Consider the following 17,640-nt stretch of genomic DNA (forward strand, 5'->3'; position numbering starts at 1 on the left):
GGCCATGGAAATCTATTATATAGATAGATAAATAAACCCATTTCAGATGGATGGTAAATACTGCCCTTGGTGGGGCCCGTTGGGGATTTTAGAAAAAATTTAAAAACAAAATTAATTAGATAAATAGATAAATATGCTGTGGAGTATGGAATACAATTGATCCTCACAAACATCGGAAATAAAGGAAGACGTGGAATGGATGCAGAGATTTTTCATTCAAAATAATTACACCAAATCCATAACTAAAACAAAAACATATATTCCAATATATATATATATACACACATACACAATATAAACAGCGGCCAATTCTAATTTGTAAGAATTCAAAAACAAAATTTATCCAAAAAAAACGAGAGAGAAGAAGAATAAACTCTAAAATTGCAGCGTTCAGCCAAAAGGCAACACGCAATACCAACGAGAAGGATGACCACTCACTCCCACGAGGATCCATACTACGTACTCTGACCCCATTATTCTCCTTCATGCACCGATTATATTACACGTTCCCAAAAACAAAGAGAAAAAAAACATACACACACACTTTTTAATGTTATGTTCTTCGTCGAGACAGTCACTTGTGTGTATATATACACACACACCTACACACATAAGGCATGTATATGTGTATATATATATATATGTATACATTGATACATCTTGATACTGTTTCGGGAGATGACGTTTCGTGGTTTTCTCAAGGTTTTACGTATTGATTGTTAGAGATAACCATGGGAATATGGGATACTGTTTGCTACGAATTCTCCCTTTTCTTTTTGTCCCACCAATTGAAAATTGCATTATATATATATATATATAATATATATATATATATATATTTAAGTTTTTTTAAAAAGAATCGAACTTCAGCCTTTTTTTGCCACACTGTTTATGGATACATTAGAGGAAAGATGTATTAAATTCTATATTAGTTTTTTGTTAACTTTTACTACTGGCTGTCGAATTATAGTGTATTAAAATGTATCCTTTCATCCGAATATTTTTTTTAAAAAAATTCTGAAGCTACCTAAAAATTCAAAAGTACCGGAAACAATAGAATATCTCCGGAAGAACATCACAAAATTAAAAGAATACATATGGGGGTGAAAGTGAATAAAATAACTCTATAAGCGAATAATACATAAATAGTAAAACTTTAGGGGTAAATTTTGGAAACAGAAAAGTGGGGGAATTAGGGTCTATTCTTTCTCTCAGTCGGACACGATCGGCGTTGCGACTACTCTCTCTCTCTCTCTCTCTCTCTCTCTCTCTCTCTCTCTCTCTCTCTCCCGTTGAGCGCTTGATTCCTCTTCGCTGGTTTCGGAGCAAGAACCGAAGGATGAGAGGATTGGTGAACAAGCTCGTTTCGAGATCTCTCTCCGTTGCTGGAAAATGGCAGCAGCAACAGCTCCGCCGTCTCAACATCCACGAGTATCAGGTACTCCTCTCCATTCCGATTTCGAAGATTCAATTCTTGTGCATAGGAGTGGTTCCATTCTGAGAGTTTCTTAGGTTTGTTGTTATAGTTTGATCCTGCGATTGATTTATGATGGAAAATGATGGCTGTAAAGGTAGGAACGCCCTTGGATTCAGTATCGGATTTTGTAAAGAAGTATCTAAGAGTTTCGTTTTCAATCTACTGCGTACTAGTGGACGAGCTGGTTTACCTGTTCAGAAAATGTAGTTTTTCAGCTAGTTCTTTTGTTTTGCTTCTTTGATCTCTTTTCATGGTTACCAGGGGGCTGAGTTGATGGGGAAATATGGAGTGAATGTGCCAAAGGGAGTGGCTGTTTCTTCTGTGGAAGAAGTAAAAAAGGCTATCCAGGAAGTTTTCCCCAACGAAAATGAGGTAATATTTGGAGAGCTCTAGAGGAACAGATTATGGCCGAAACTTTTGATGTTTGAGCTGCCTGATTAATTTTGCATCTCTGTCCCGATTGCATTTTTCTGTTTATCAGTTTATTCATTGTTAATGGTTGCATAAGAGTGGCCTTTCATATGATACAGTTGGTCGTTAAGAGCCAAATTTTGGCTGGTGGAAGAGGTCTAGGAACATTTAAGAGTGGTCTTCAGGGTGGAGTTCACATTGTCAAGCGCGATCAGGTTGAAGATATTGCTGGTATGCGTGTATACTGTACCAAAAAGTTTTTTTATTAATTGCCAGCATGTGACATGCTTATGGCCTTTTATGATTGGTCTTCCATCTTGTTTCATCTGTGTCTACTAATTTGTTTTTTATTTCAGGAAAGATGCTAGGACAGATACTCGTCACCAAACAATCTGGTCCTGAAGGCAAAGTAGTGAGCAAGGTCTGTTATCAGTAACTCATGCAGGCACATAATCTGTATTTCTCTTAGTTCTCGTGTCTGCCTTAGTGCTTGCTCCTATGTTTGGGTAGGATTTTGATCAGGAGTTAACTTTTTTCTAGTTTGAATCCTTGGCCAGGTTTACTTGTGTGAGAAACTGTCACTCATCAACGAGATGTACTTTTCCATAATTTTGGATCGTAAAACTGCTGGTCCGGTATGTTACACAAACATTAACCCACCATCACTTCTCACAGTTTTTTTTTTAATATTCTGTTCTTTCTTGGCATGGTCTTTCCTAGACACCTCTCAGCAATGACTAAAAAATTTCCTGCCTGTCTCAGCTTATCATTGCCTGCAGAAAAGGAGGTACCAGCATTGAAGACCTTGCCGAAAAGTTTCCTGATATGATTGTTAAGGTTGTGACTGTATGATTTGTTTTTTATCCCCTAGAAATTACATAAGGGTCTCGTTTTCTCTGGTATTCTGTTGTAGTCCAACTGATCATTTCTCACTCTCACTTCTTGGTTTTCTATAGGTACCAATCAATGTTTTTGATGGAATTACTGATGAGGATGCTGCAAAGGTTGTGGATGGTTTGGCACCTAAAGGTGCTGATAGGAAAGATTCGATTGAACAAGTGAAGAAGCTATATGAACTTTTCTGCAAGTGCGACTGCACAATGTTGGAAGTAAGTCTAATTATCTTAATATCTTTGAACTTCCATGCACACAGTATTAGTTTACATTATATTTTGTGGTTGATATCTTGTGTTGACTCTTGTTTATATTGAGCAGATCAATCCCCTTGCTGAGACATCGAGCAACCAGTTGGTAGCTGCTGATGCCAAGTTGAACTTTGATGATAATGCTGCTTTCCGACAAAAAGGGATCTTTGCCCTCCGTGATCCCACACAAGAGGATCCACGAGAGGTATGGTCCACTATCTATTGTCTTTCTGTTATTCACTGCATTTAAAAATCTTGAAGTCAGCCTTCGTTTCGTCTCAACCCATTGAGCTTGCACATGATTAAGTGAAGAAAATAATAAAAGAGTGAATTTTGTCGTTCTTCTCCTAGGTGGCCGCTGCCAAGGCTGACCTGAACTACATTGGGTTAGATGGAGAAATCGGTTGCATGGTTAATGGGGCTGGATTAGCTATGGCTACAATGGATATCATTAAACTGCATGGTGGAACGCCTGCCAATTTCCTTGACGTTGGTGGAAATGCTTCTGAAAATCAGGTAACTTAGTTTTGCTTCAGAGTCCATATTTTCCTTCTTTAATCGGCAAGGGCAGAAGTTTTGAGTTAGCAGGCATTCCACATCCCTCTTGAAAGCTATTCAAACTTTCTGATCTCTAATTCTGGTCTTCGTGATAATCAGGTGGTTGAGGCATTCAAGATATTGACTTCTGACAAGAAAGTGAAAGCAATCTTGGTTAACATTTTCGGTGGGATAATGAAATGTGATGTGATAGCAACCGGAATTGTCAATGCTGTGAAACAGGTATGGCCCCTTATCTATTGTCAATGCTATTGACTCCGGGGAAATTTGCATTTTCAAGAAAATTCGTTCTTTCACATTTGCCTAAACAAAACACGTCTTCAATCTGTCTCACAGGTCTCCCTGAAAGTGCCTGTGGTTGTCCGTCTTGAAGGTACCAACGTTGAACAGGGAAAGAGGATCTTGAAGGTACAATTGGCCAATTGCTAATCGGCTCTTTAAATCACAATGTGATGGGCTCAAAATCGAGCCTATCGGGAAAATATTCTCAAAAAATATTCTAAATAACGATCCCCACAAATCAAGGGATCTATCACAATGTTGGTCTACATTTCTACTTGGAAAGAAAAAACACTTTCAATCTGAAACACCTGCTAATCGAATCTTGTTTCTACAGGAAAGTGAACTGTCCCTGATTACAGCTGAGACCCTGGACGAAGCTGCCAAGAAAGCTGCTATAGCTGTTAAGGTTGTTGAAGCTTTCTCGGCTCCTCTAAAAAATCCATGAGATCTGTTCAATAACAAACTGGGAGCAAAGGGGCGATCTTTTCGACATTGTCGTTTGATCATCCATTTTATGAAACACGGAACCGGATGTTTCTCTGGCAGAATCTATTTTTCTGCAGGAGCAGATGTTCAATAAAACGACTCAGAAACCATTGGAGTTTTTGTTTATCTCTTTTCGCAGTCATTCCAATGTTTTTTATTTCTTTATTCGACAACATAATTCAAGAATTCTGGATTACAAAGTTTGAGATCCTTTTGGAATCTCTTAACGTCCTTTCTTTTGCAAGGACTCAGCTATCCTTGTTGAAATGCAGTAAGAAGTGGACTGGATAGTGATCATGGGGTTTATCCCTACAGCAGACGGCAAAACGCTCCCATCACAGACGAACAAGCCTTGGGTCTCCCAGCTCTCGCCATTCTCGTCCACCGCTCCTTCTCCCGCTGAGGCACCCATTCGGCAACTCCCCATCTGATGTGCTGAGAAGTACGTTGTCCAGTGCTCCCCTCTCGTCCTCACTCCCCCAACCGCGTCCACACTGTCCAGAAACTCTTCCATTGCTTGTTTGGTAAGTCCCTTGCACTTCATTCTCTGTCCGTCGCTCCTGTAGAAAGAAAATAGCTGGTGTTATTTAACTATACTGATACAATCCCCATAACCAGAATTATCCTATCTCTAGTCTAGATTGGCAGTTCCTTGTCCAAATGAAATGATATCATCTGAATTTGTATCTTGAAGATGGATGGTAACACTTTGATCCCTAATTTGCGGTTGAATTTTTGCCAAAATGAACCATTTAAGCCTTTCTCAGAACTGTATCTATAACAAATATAATGTCTGTTTACAATTTAAGACTTTTCTAGTAGCTTCTCTTTTCAAAGTTTAGCTTCTTCCTCTCTCTCTTTCTCTTTCTTTTCTTTTTAAAACTTATATTTTGAGATTCTTGTTTGTTAAATAGTTTTTGTATTGTTTTGTTCAGGTTGTGTAAGGATCACCAGCTTACCTGTATGTCCCGACTTCAACTGCGCCCGCGGCAATCAGAATCCTCAAGGCTTGTCTCAATCCCACACTGAGCCTCTCCTTATCCAACTGACTCAACCTATATGTAACATCTCCTTCCTTCACAACCTCACCTGAACCATTGTCCCTCACCAGCGCAAACACATGAGCCGTCCTCCCGTATCTAACCATCCTCTCCTTAAAATCCGCTGCTGACACCCATGGCACCAGCCCTGCGTATGATGCCGGTCCTATCAATGGTGTCTCCAGTACTGCTCTGCTTCCTGACTTCGATTCTGCATCCCTTACATGATGAACTGAGGTGATGATCCCTCCCTCGTACATTTTCCCTTGAAACTCTGAACCCTCCTCGGGGAAGTACCCCCACGTCATTAACACCGGATGCAGCCTTAGGTTTCTCCCAATGTGTGGGTTTTTCAACCCGCTTGAGATCATCAACGGTGGCGTCAGTAGTGACCCGGCTGCTGAAATCGACACTCGGGCCTCGATCCAGAGTTTCTTCTTCATTTTACCCCCTAAAGAACCTGCAACCACTCCCACGCATCTCTTCCTTCGCCCATTGTAGCTGCTATCACTGTTGTTGTTATCTTCTAGTATGAATCTTTCGGCTTTTATACCTGTCAGGATAACGGCTCCATAGTCCACGGCGTCAACCAGCCATGTCTGGTCTGTCCCTTTCTTGTCTCCTGTCCTGCATCCGTACCCGCAAGAGCCGCAGTAATGATCTCCCGGTGAGTTTCTCGGAACTGGATCTACTTTCAACCCGAGTCTCTCGCACCCTTTTCTCAACACCTGGTTTTGAAAGCCGTCTCTTCCGCACCTCTCCTCGACTCCTATCCGTCTAATGACTTCGTCCATCGCAGATTGATATTCTCTACTCGTGAAAAGATTAATCTTATTCTCTGCAGACCATTCCCGCAGAACATGGTCAGGTGTTCTTATCGAGGCCGACCAGTTAACGGTTGAGCCTCCTCCGACAGCTGATCCAGCCAATATCATGAATTTCCCGTCGACTGTCGTCAATATCCCGCTCTTCTCATAAAGCTCAACCAGCGACGGACCTTCCAGAGACGAATAGTCTCGAGGTGTAAAGTAGTTTCCTTTCTCAAGAACGATCACATTCAGACCGGCCTTTGCGAGGTTCGCGGCAGCAACACCGCCTCCGCTGCCTGAACCAATGACCACCGCATCACATCTGATCTTATGAACACCATCGTCGTCTTCTTCTTCTGCGACATGGACGCCTCTGTTGATGAGAGACTGCCTGATGGTAACGTCGTTCTCTTGTGCCGTTTCTATGATTCCCTTATCGAGAGGTCTCTCCTCTTCCGTCTCGTCCCAACTCCCCTCTCGTGTGTCGACTGTGTATCCGATCGCTTCCCATGCAGGATTCTTCGAACGCCCATCCGACTATAAATATAAACCATCAAGTTCAAAACCACTGTGCCTTCAACTAATACAAAAGTTTACATAATCTATGAAACAGCAAAAGGTGTTTTTGATGAATTACGATTAGATTTACCTGGGAAAAGTAATAGAACATGGAGAAGAACTTTACGAGGAGAAAAGTTATACGAAGAGGCACAAAGAGGCCGCCTTGCTTGGACCATGTCCTCATGATTTCTTCTCTTACGTTCAATGGGAGTTCTGAGAATGTATGAAGAAAGGGCCATTTGGAATCAAAGCAGAGAGTGCCGCAGAGCAGCAAACTTCCCAATCTCGAAGAGAGAATCTTCAAGGCAATCTTCACTACCATAATTGCTTCTGGTCGGCCATGCCTCACCATCATCTCCGCCACCTTGTTTTGTCCATATCAACACCGCCAAAAAAAAAATAATCTTCTTTTAGGAAAAAGAAAACCTTTTTTTTCCCCTTAAGTTGTGTTATTACCATTTACCAAACGATATTTGCATATGCAGTCTAATCACCAGGGAGAGGTGCAAAAAAAACAAAAAATCTACGAATCCAAAATCGACACTATTGCATAAGCAGAACCCATCGTATCATTCCTTTTTGTTCTAAAGCAAATCGAATTGGAGAACTGAAAAAGAAAGGAAGGCCAAGGGTACCTCATCAGGAATCGGTGGTTGAGAAGCGGTGGCTCTGTAAAAGGAAACAAGAGCCGGGAAATTCGTCTTGTCTTGGTCCGACAAGGTTTCCGGCGGCGGCGGAGGAAGAGAAGGGAGGAGGGTGTGACAGATCGCAGAAAGTGATTGGATCTGACCCTGAGAGAAGCCATGGCTGTAATCTCCCTCTGCCCTCGTCCTCCACCTTAGCAGAGGATGCCCTCTTCTTCTTCTTCTCTCGTCTTCCATATCGTTACGCTCTCGTTCTTGACTTTGAAAACAGTGTTCTAATCTCGCACTTGTACGACGTTATTGTGCATATACACTTATATATATATATATATATACACACACACACACTCTTAAGCGTAGATTAGTGTATTAAGAAGAGTTGGAATAGGATTGGGTTTACGAGTAATCCGAGAAAAATTGGGAAATCATCAAAGGTCGGACAAAAACATGGCAACTACCGAGTCTTTAACCAAAAAAAAAAAAAACTACTGAGTTTATTGTTAATGGGTCCCACTTTATTCGGGGGTTCTTGTTGCGCCTTTCTTAAAATTGTTGCTTGCGCGATACGGCATATTATCTTTTGGACGTCAAGTTTTGAAGGGTTCATAATTTCATAAAAAAACGTTAATTATAATTACTTTTTCAAACTTGGTTATATTTGAGATTTGTTGCCATTTTTTAATATCATTAATACTTTTTTTATTTATTTTATGTAAATCTAAAAACATTCATCCACAATCTTGTTTTAGAAAACGATTCTCTGTTTCTATAATAATATTCAAATATTAATCATATTATTTTTAATAAAACCATTTTTATTTTCGAAAATATTGAATATTTATTTTAATTTTTTTTTTAACTTTTTCTTATATTTTAAAAAATAATAATAATCTATTTTCCTTTTTCATAGTTATTAACAATAATTTTTTAAAAAAAATTTAAACAAAAAAAAACAATAAAAATTTCATTTGAGTTATAGATTTATTATTTATATTTTGTTAATAAATTTCTAAAATTCTTAAACTATAAAATTTATTTTAACGTATTTTTATATAAATCTAAAACTTTTACAAATTATATTTTATATAATATCAAATAGATCTCCGATAATGTTTGAAACAATTTTTATTAGAAATATTTATTTTTGGATGTAAACAAACAGTATAGCTATTTTTCCTGCTAATATACAACAAATAAATGGGAAATAAGACACATATTTATCTTAACTATGAATTTGAAAATGAATTAGAAAAAAAAAACTTATTTTTTTCTAATTCTTTTTTAGAAAAAAAAGTGAAATCTCGCGTATTTTGGGTGGGCCTGGAGTTCAAGTGAGATCCATTAAAAAGCCCATAATGTAGAAACATAAAGACTCCCTTGCTAACCAAAACAAAGCATTATCTGTTTTTCTGTTTCCTTTATTTTTTTTTCCTCTCTCAATGAAGACGAGTTTTGAAGGGAAAAAAAACGAATGAGCCGTCACGAAGTTCCATCTTATAAACCAAAGACGGCACACATTTCAAAACCCACAACATGTTTGATCATATATATAATTGAATGAAAGAATCAGTGTGTGACAAAACACAAGAGAAACGAAAGATACACATACACTCTCTCATCTCATCATACAAACAAAGAAGGAAAGGAAAATGGAGATTGTCATAATGAATGATCATCAAAAGCCCAGCAACATCTATTGCTTCTTGCTCTGCAAACACATCTCATAATTAAACATATAAACAGCCTTTTCTCTGTAAATTATAAGAAATTAGATAACAAAACATAACTCCCAAGACGAAGAAGAAGAAGAATACCTTTCTGAGGAACTTCTCGTGAATCCTTAAGGCTTCTCTACACGCCTTCTTAGCGTCCAGATTACCTGCTATGTCCCCCAGTATCTATATATATATATACATATATATAGGGAAAAGAAACCAAGCAAGTCTTTCTTATAAGGGTTTTTTAGATCGTGTGGTGTGTGTGGTTGAGAGAGAGAGAGAGAGACCTGAACGACGTCGTCGAGGCCTTTGGCTTCCTTCAAGAGGCGCTTGTTCTTGGTCTCCAAAACACTGGCAACCACAAAAACGGCGAGAGTGCTGTGCTGATCGGAATGAGAATGGACTCCGCTCTTCATGTATTTCCTCTCGAACTTCCCGCACTGCTTCAGCACCTTTGGATCCGTTTCTGCCACGTTCCCGTTCCTGTTTTCTGGTTCTTCGTACGATGCGAACATGTTTGGATTGTATTCCATCGCCCACATCATCTGCATTCACCCCATCCATCTCTCTCAGTCTCATCGATTTCACGGCACACCATACCGTGCAAACACGTAACAACGCCCATTTGGGTTGGCCACTTCCAAAGACATATATTTGCTTGATCTTTAAGTTACCATAGCAGAGATTCTTGTTACCTCCCAAAGGTACAGTGCGTCCATGAAGGAGAATTCTCTCCTGAAAAGTACCATCAGCATCCTTATCGCAAACAGGTATTCCCCTCCATCCAGTTCCTCTGCCATGTTGTTCAATATGTTGCCATGGAGATTTTAAGACAGTAAAGCCAGGTTTCATAATGGTTAAACTAGTTAGTTACTTGCCTTTGGTCTGGTTTTAGATATCTGCAGACAACCAAAAGATATCAAATGGATGGAAGGTTTACGTACCGAGGTGTTGATGGAGCCGAGGATCCACAGTTCTAATGATCTGTGAGAGAACACCGAGCTGAGTCTGTACACCCATTGATGTCGTTGTTGCCCTAAAATTTTCTCTCTGAATTCAATAAAAACCTTAACATCATGAACACCTCGATTTTTTTGGGATAACATGACAGTAAAAGTTATTCCAAACGCTCACTAGTCTCCGCATTGTACGCTCGAAGCACCAGAAGGCGTCGGCTTCATTCTCGAGAAGGATTATCATCGGGGAACATATATCATTCATTCCTACATTTAGGATATTTAGTTAATAGTTTAATCGTTTTGGATGAGTTTTCTTTTCTTCATGTTCATGGTTAATCATTAGCAACCGGATTGATTTACCTTGGACATAACCAATATCGGGATTTAACCATGTATAGACGGCGAGAACATCCCAGAGTCTTGCTTGATTATCCTCCCTCTCATAAAAGGAGAGATACCGATCTGTTCTGACAACGTCAAGACCTGCAACAATTTTTTGTGTACAATAAAATGTAAAAGGGCATCTGATGAACTGATATAGTAAGAGCATACATGTGTTGCAGATGCTTAAAAAGCATGTAAATAAACTTTCTACAAGTAGGCATATACCAATTTGATGCAAAGAGAGCATCCACTGGAGCACTCTCTGGTCTGAAATAGCGGTTTTCACAAGCCATCCTTGATTTTCCGAAGAAGAATCCTCTATCGGCTGCCCGTTTTCCGAGACCACTGACAATGTGATGAGCCTCCCACTACCAATGACAGGAACCATTTTCTGGCATTCTTCTTTCCATGCGTCGTACTGCTCCCTTAGTATGGTGTGGTTAGCCACAAAGTGAAACGAAGTAAAAATTAAAGAACAATATATCGGGATAACTAACCAGTTCTCACGAACAGAAAGGAGGGAAACTTGAGGCAATTGTGCAAAAACGTTACAATGTAAACAGCTTGTATAAAACTCCTTGAGCTTTGAATAAATTCTTATAAGAGAAGGGAAAAAGGAAAAGAAGACATAATGGCCTTTCAATAGGAAAGGCCTTATTCTAACTATTTATTAGACTATCTTTCAAGTTTTTTTTATACCAAAAGAGTATCTTTTTGCTTAAAGAAAGCTTACTAAGCTCTTATTCAGTTATGGATCATATCATTTCTTATGCTCAGATGAAAAATTTTCTAAAGAAGAGAATAGTACCTCCTCTGGCTCCTCAGCCTGTTTCTTTCTTCAAACGTGCTGTTTGGGTCGTAGCATCCTACCAAAAACTCCCAAACCGCTCCTTTGATCGAGGGATGGACTCCCTGACAAAGAAACAAATGATCGTCAAGAAAAAATGCAAACCATTACACCGGAAGAAGAAAAAAAGAGATCATTACACCAAAGTAGACTTACTCCACGCTGTATACGTCTCAGCACTCTTACGATATCCAGATGCCCATCTTCCGTAAATGCAGCGTGCCATCTTCTCGCGCTGAGGGTTTTGCCTGCCTGTTCAGCAGAAGTGGCCATTATCAAGACATGACAATCCCTCAAGAAAAGAATCCATATGTCAAGATTTGTCGAAAATCCTAAACAATATCAAAATATGCCAATCCCCAAACAGAAGCGCCGCCTTGAACCTGAGAGCTCATAAAATTCTGAATCTGATGAGAACCCAGTTCCTTAAACCTCCAACCAAGAGATATTTCAATCCGACAACCAAGCATTAATCAAGAACATTAAAGCAAAAGAAAGTATAACAAGATGTGTCCATTCCTAGAAAAAGACCCACCTTCAACGGAATACAAAAACTTGAAAACGAATCAAAATTCTAAATCTGAAATGAGAACGAATACTTCCAATGTCAAGCTATGGATCATTGGAATTCCAATCCGTGAACCAAGCATCCAAACGGACCGTAGAAATACAAAGAAAGGCCATAAAAGACCCTCATCTCCTTGAACCCGAGCGTTTATCGAATGCTAATGGAGGGAAACTCTAAATCAGATGAGAGCCCAATACTTGAGATCACCAGCTATGAAATGTTATTCCGATCTGGGAACCGAACATTAATCAAGAACATGCGCTGTAAGAAGACAAACCCTGGATTTAAATCGGGTCCTGGGAACATCTGATTGGCATTCTGGTCTAACTGGATAGAAACCTTGCAAATCCTCTCCTCCTGATTTCCACATAACTCCGCAACAGAACATGCAGATTTCCTCTTCTCCCTATTCGTCAAACAAAAATCGGTCATTTCCAGAGAAATCAATTCATGGCGACAACTGGATCAATCAGAGAGACAAATTAGGGATAACTTTGACAACTCGGCAAAAAAATACACGTGTTTGACCAAAAAAAATGGTTTATTGAATTTCCGGGTTTTCGTGATGAATCTGTTGCTATTATTTTTCCTGATTTTATACTGAACTCCATTAATGGAAAGGATCAAGCTTCGGAAACACGATCTATGCTCTTCGAATGATCTTCAAAACTTCTAACGTCTGGGCCTTACCGAATCTAAATAAGAAGATATCTGAATCGAATGAATAATCCAGACGATAAATCGACCGTTCCTTCGAGCATAGAGTTTCGTTTAGTTTTTGTATGATTGATTTCCGAGGGAGAAGATTTCAAAACGACGAACAATGAGGAGATTGGGGCGAGGAAGACGCCCGAGTCACGGCACGATTGCCGTTTGGCCTGCCGTTACCGTTAACGTTACCGCTAATGCTGACTGTAGACGACGACGGTTGGGATTGGCACTAACGACGCCGTTTTATGGAAAGCCTTCAGTTCTGTTAGTCAGTGGCGTTCATAGAACGTGTTTTGACGAGGTTGTGGTTTTCTCCGATTGCCACATCAGCGTCTAATTTTTTATGACGTGATATAGTTGGTACTAATTCAATATTCCGATTGCCACATCAGCGTCTAATCATAGAAAATTCCGTAAAAAAGATTAGGGAAAATGACATTTTCCTACACCGACTTTGTAAAATATGACATTTTCCTATACGAATTTTTAATTTGACAAAAAACTACCCCAAATTATCAAATATATCAAATTGATACACGAACTACCCAATTTAACTGCAATTTCCTACACAATTCGAAAACGGTGTTAAGTGTCTGTTAACCGCTGACGTGGCACGCCACGTAGCGGCTGAGTGGCACGCCACATAGATTTTTTTGCCACATCAGCATACCACCTCGGATTTTAAAAAAAATCCAAAAAAATATGAAAAAAAATCGAAATTTTAAAAAAAATTAAAAATAAAATAAATAAACAGCAAATATATATATATATATATTCATATCTATATACAAATAAAAATATAAATATATATAAAAATAAAAAAACATACATATATATATACTCCTATATATATATATATACTTGTATATTTTTTTATTTTGTATGTATGTATGTATTTATATATATATGTAGGTGTATATATATAAATATGTATTCATATATATACGTGTATACATATTTATATATATGTATGTGTATATATATAAATATACTTGTATGTATATATATACATATATATTTGTATAAATGCATGTATATATGTGTATATTTTTATTTGATATATATAGAAATATATATACATAGAAGTATTTATATTTATATTTGTATTTATATGTGGATATGAATATATATATATATATGTGATTTTTTTATTTTGTATATATGTATGTATGTATATGCATATGTATATATATACATATATATATATTTATATATGCATATGTATATATAAATATATTTGTTTGTATGTATATGTATATATATTTGTATAGATGTTTGTATATATATGTGTATGTTTTTTTATTTTATATATATATTTATATTTTTATTTGTATATAGATATGAATATATATGTATATATATATTTTGCTGTTTATTTATTTTATTTTTAATTTTATTTTTTAAAATCGATTTTTTTCATATTTTTTCGGAATTTTTTTAAAAATCCGACGTGGCATGCTGATGTGGCAAAAAATCTATGTGGCGTGCCACGTCAGCCGCCACGTAGCGTACCACGTCAGCGTTTAACGGACACTTAACACCGTTTTCGAATTGTGTAGGAAATTGCAGTTAAATTGGATAGTTCGTGTATCAATTTGGCACATTTGATAATTTGGTGTAGTTTTTTGTCAAATAAAAAATTCGTGTATGAAAAGGTCACATTTTACAAAGTCGGTATAGTAAAATGTCATTTTTCTAAAAGATAAAAATGTTAACTTACGTCTAATTTTTTGGAATACAATTTAACGTTCATAGTCATAGCTAAGAATTTAAAATAGTTTTTATATAATTTTTTAAAGATTTTTATAGTTTTTCTATATAGGTTGTCAATTCTGACTCGAATTTTGAAATCCGTTTCGATCCGGTTCGAAAAATAATGGGTTTCGGATCTAAATATTTCAGTCTAAAATTTTTTGAGTTTTCAAACAATGTTTAGATCAGATTTTGGATCGTCACGAAGTTCGAATTTTTTAAAAAAATAATAAAAATAAATTTAAAAGTCGATCTGATCCAAATCTAAATCCAAATTTTATAGAATCGAATTTCGAATTTGATTATTTAAACTCGTAAAAATGGGAACAGCTCGAGCCCGAGCCTGACGGAAACCCTCGGCGGCATTTTATCTTTTTTATTTCACTAACTGGCATATTTCCTAGGCCCGTTGGACTAATGTTACGTGACATGTAAGACCTAAATGGCTAAACCCCATTTTATGGACAGAGTACAGGGCTTGTATGGGCTTGTTCAAAAAAGAATATCACTTGATGGGCCTGAGTAGGCTTTAGAATCATACCTGCTTATCAGAAAGGGTGGTGATGAATGATAAGCTATTCGACAATTGCACAGTGCTTATCACGGGCCTTTCAGGAGAAGGAAGGGGGTGGAGGTGCGCATGTTAGTCAGCGTCACCGCCGCGTTCGTTCTAATCCCGTGCATAGCACACAATTTATGACCGGCTTAAAGGAATTTGATTTCGGATTAATCTGAAGATACACGGTCTCGAATTGAACGAAATTTGTACGATCGGAGAATTCGATCGGACGCGATTTTATTTTTCTGAGGATCTTCCGGATTCTGCTTCATCTATTTCTAAAATCTTCCAAATTTTGGTGAAATCCGGGTTAGTTTCCTGCTTCTACACTGGTAATTCTGCAGCTACATCGGTAGCCTGATTTGTATGAAGCTTGTCTGACCGCGTTGCCGATTTAGGGTTCATGTCTTCCTGTTCGGTTTCGGTTTTAACATTATACTTGATGGGTCTCAGCTGGTTGTGTCGTTTACTCCCAAAATCGGAGGAGGAAGCTCTGGAGAGATTCAATGCTATACGATGATCGGGGTTTATAGTTGACATGATCAATGGAGGAAGAGGAGGATAAATTCTTGTTGAGTAGTTTAGGGGTGACATCTGCGAATCCCGAAGATATCGAACAGACGATACTAAACGAGGTATGTGTTCTTTTGTTTGTTCTTTTCTGGAAAGAGAGAAGCTTTATGACTGGCATTAGCTGCTGCATTCTTGATGCTTTGCTAGGTTTCTTGTGTTTAAACACTTATCTTGATTGTTGTCTTCGCTTATCTTTAGAATATATGGGATTTGAGTAACAGTCCATGAAAAGCCGTTAAATTGTCGAATTGTGTAATTTGTGTAGTGACTTGATATATTTGTGCTTGTAATGTCAGTATGATCCTGACTGAAAGTAGAAGTGTCCATTTTAGGCAAAGAAGAAATTAGAGGATGGGGAGGGTGGGAGCGCAGTGGGTGAGCCCTCTGGTCAGTTGGAGTTGGAAAGAACTGATACATTGCCTTCTAGCCATTCGGAGCTTTTGAGTAAATTAAGGGCTGTAGAGTTTGAAATAGATGCTGTTTCTTCGACTGTCGAGGACGTTGCAAAAGATGATAGCTTAAAGAAAAACGGCGATGAAGCTCATATTCAGGCTCCGCATAATCGTTCTTCACTCCAGCATGCCCTAGCCACCGACCGTCTAAGAAGCCTTAAGAAAAGAAAGGCTCAATTTGAAAAGGAGCTGTCTGGTTTACATGGCGACGGTGTTTCTGAGGGTATTGATCGTGATAATCTACTGAGAAATCTGGTGAAGGAAGAGCCTAGTCTCAAGAGAAAATCGAAAGAGGCTCTCAAACCAGGCAAGAAAGAAAGGAAGAAGGTGAAGACTGTCTCAATTCATGATGACCCTGATTTCGACGCTGTCCTTGATGCAGCTTCTGCAGGTTTTGTTGAAACGGTTAGTCAGATGCTCGCTTCTAAATTTTTCTGCTCACCTGAATCATCGTGAAATCGTATATACTTTTGTGAAATATCTGTATAAAACACAGCGGCAAATTCACGGCTCTCTTTTTTTATTGGGTCTAGGAAAGGGATGAATTGGTCAGAAAAGGAATTTTAACTCCGTTTCACAAGCTTGAGGGATTTGAACGTCGACTTCAACAACCAGGGCCATCCAATTGGCATAACATTCCTGAACAAGATGATGAAAATGACAACGATGAGGACTCTGCTAGTATTGCTAGAGCTGTTCAATCGATGTCTTTGGCTGCAAAAGCTCGCCCAGCTACCAAGCTGCTGGAAGCAAAAGAGTTGCCAAAGCTTGAGGCACCTACTATTCCTTTTAAAAGGCTAAGAAAACCTTATAAGACTCATCATGATTCTCCGGAAAAGGAAACGGAGAATGGAAAAACTGCTATGGCTAAAAAGAAACGGCCTTTGCCGGAGAGGAAATGGCAAAAGCAGATTTCCCGTGAAGATATCGATCTTCAGGATAGCGGTATGGTTTATTGCTCTTAATTATGAAAACAAAGTAATTGAGAACAAAAACTGGATATGCACTAGAGGTACATTCTCATGTTAATTTTCATCTCGGTGTTGCAGAAGATAGGCAGAGAAACTCAACCATTTCCAGCTGTGAGGAAGAACAGCTAGATGAAGATGATGACAGAGGCCATAACGAGACATCATTTGTATTGCTTGAAGGTGGATTAAAAATTCCTGAAAACATATTCAGTAAGCTTTTCGAATACCAAAGAGTTGGAGTGCAGTGGCTCTGGGAACTTCACTGTCAAAGGGCTGGTGGCATTATTGGGGACGAGATGGGTCTTGGTAAGACTGTACAGGTCTTATCTTTTCTCGGATCCTTGCATTTCAGCAAGATGTACAGACCAAGCATTGTCATATGCCCTGTTACTCTTGCACGCCAATGGAGGAGAGAAGCACGGAAATGGTACCCAGGTTTTCACGTGGAGATACTCCATGACTCAGCGCAAGATTCTGGACACGGGAAAGGACGAGGCAAGGCCTCTGATAGCGATTACGACAGTGAAGGTGAAGTTGACAGTGACAATGAGAGAAACTCGTCCAAGAACATCAAGAAATGGGACTCTTTGATAAAGCGGGTTCTGAGATCTGACTCGGGCCTGCTCATCACCACGTATGAGCAACTGCGACTTCTGGGCGAGAAGCTGCTTGATATTGAATGGGGTTATGCAGTATTGGATGAAGGTCACCGTATCAGGAATCCGAATGCCGA

The 17,640-nt window shown here is 38.6% G+C and overlaps 4 protein-coding genes across 5 annotated transcripts in view; 2 read left to right on the forward strand and 2 right to left on the reverse strand.

Annotated features, from left to right (window-relative positions):
* Window positions 1-1,216: 1,216 nt before the first annotated feature.
* LOC104804042 (succinate--CoA ligase [ADP-forming] subunit beta, mitochondrial) lies at window positions 1,217-4,485 on the forward strand. Its single transcript, XM_010528192.2, has 12 exons — window positions 1,217-1,438; window positions 1,739-1,849; window positions 2,008-2,119; window positions 2,245-2,309; window positions 2,446-2,523; window positions 2,651-2,725; window positions 2,845-2,997; window positions 3,104-3,238; window positions 3,385-3,549; window positions 3,691-3,813; window positions 3,928-3,999; window positions 4,208-4,485. The coding sequence occupies exons 1-12, from the start codon at window positions 1,340-1,342 to the stop codon at window positions 4,316-4,318; spliced, it is 1,299 nt and encodes a 432-aa protein (XP_010526494.1). The 5' UTR covers window positions 1,217-1,339; the 3' UTR covers window positions 4,319-4,485.
* Window positions 4,376-7,769, reverse strand: LOC104804041 (long-chain-alcohol oxidase FAO4B-like). The gene is made up of 4 exons (XM_010528191.1): window positions 7,405-7,769; window positions 6,858-7,133; window positions 5,319-6,745; window positions 4,376-4,919 (listed from the first exon to the last, which is right to left on the reverse strand). The coding sequence occupies exons 1-4, from the start codon at window positions 7,648-7,650 to the stop codon at window positions 4,583-4,585; spliced, it is 2,286 nt and encodes a 761-aa protein (XP_010526493.1). The 5' UTR covers window positions 7,651-7,769; the 3' UTR covers window positions 4,376-4,582.
* A 1,166-nt stretch (window positions 7,770-8,935) lies between these two features.
* On the reverse strand, window positions 8,936-12,735 carry LOC104804043 (TBC1 domain family member 15-like). 2 transcript variants are annotated; one of them, XM_010528193.2, is made up of 12 exons: window positions 12,580-12,735; window positions 12,167-12,295; window positions 11,478-11,573; window positions 11,283-11,386; window positions 10,700-10,899; window positions 10,451-10,573; window positions 10,266-10,354; window positions 10,076-10,181; window positions 9,827-9,924; window positions 9,419-9,676; window positions 9,228-9,311; window positions 8,936-9,121 (listed from the first exon to the last, which is right to left on the reverse strand). In XM_010528193.2, exons 2-12 carry the CDS (start codon window positions 12,275-12,277, stop codon window positions 9,107-9,109), a joined length of 1,284 nt encoding a protein of 427 aa, XP_010526495.1. In that variant the 5' UTR covers window positions 12,278-12,295; window positions 12,580-12,735; the 3' UTR covers window positions 8,936-9,106. The 2 variants fall into 2 exon arrangements, with proteins under 2 accessions (XP_010526495.1, XP_019056877.1); XM_019201332.1 differs by lacking the exons at window positions 11,478-11,573; window positions 12,167-12,295; window positions 12,580-12,735 and having other exon boundaries at window positions 10,700-10,892; window positions 11,283-11,374.
* A 2,210-nt stretch (window positions 12,736-14,945) lies between these two features.
* The window catches only part of LOC104804044 (protein CHROMATIN REMODELING 8), a 5,320-nt gene continuing 2,625 nt past the window's right edge, over window positions 14,946-17,640 (forward strand). Inside the window, exons 1-5 of the mRNA XM_010528194.1 lie at window positions 14,946-15,220; window positions 15,365-15,546; window positions 15,817-16,341; window positions 16,470-16,881; window positions 16,986-17,625. Of these exons, the coding sequence (XP_010526496.1) occupies window positions 15,457-15,546; window positions 15,817-16,341; window positions 16,470-16,881; window positions 16,986-17,625 (1,667 nt within the window). The 5' untranslated portion in view covers window positions 14,946-15,220; window positions 15,365-15,456. The remainder of the gene's footprint in view (window positions 15,221-15,364; window positions 15,547-15,816; window positions 16,342-16,469; window positions 16,882-16,985; window positions 17,626-17,640) is intronic.

This window comes from Tarenaya hassleriana, unplaced genomic scaffold, assembly GCF_000463585.1.
Source record: "Tarenaya hassleriana unplaced genomic scaffold, ASM46358v1 Cleome9, whole genome shotgun sequence".
Lineage (NCBI taxonomy): Eukaryota > Viridiplantae > Streptophyta > Magnoliopsida > Brassicales > Cleomaceae > Tarenaya > Tarenaya hassleriana.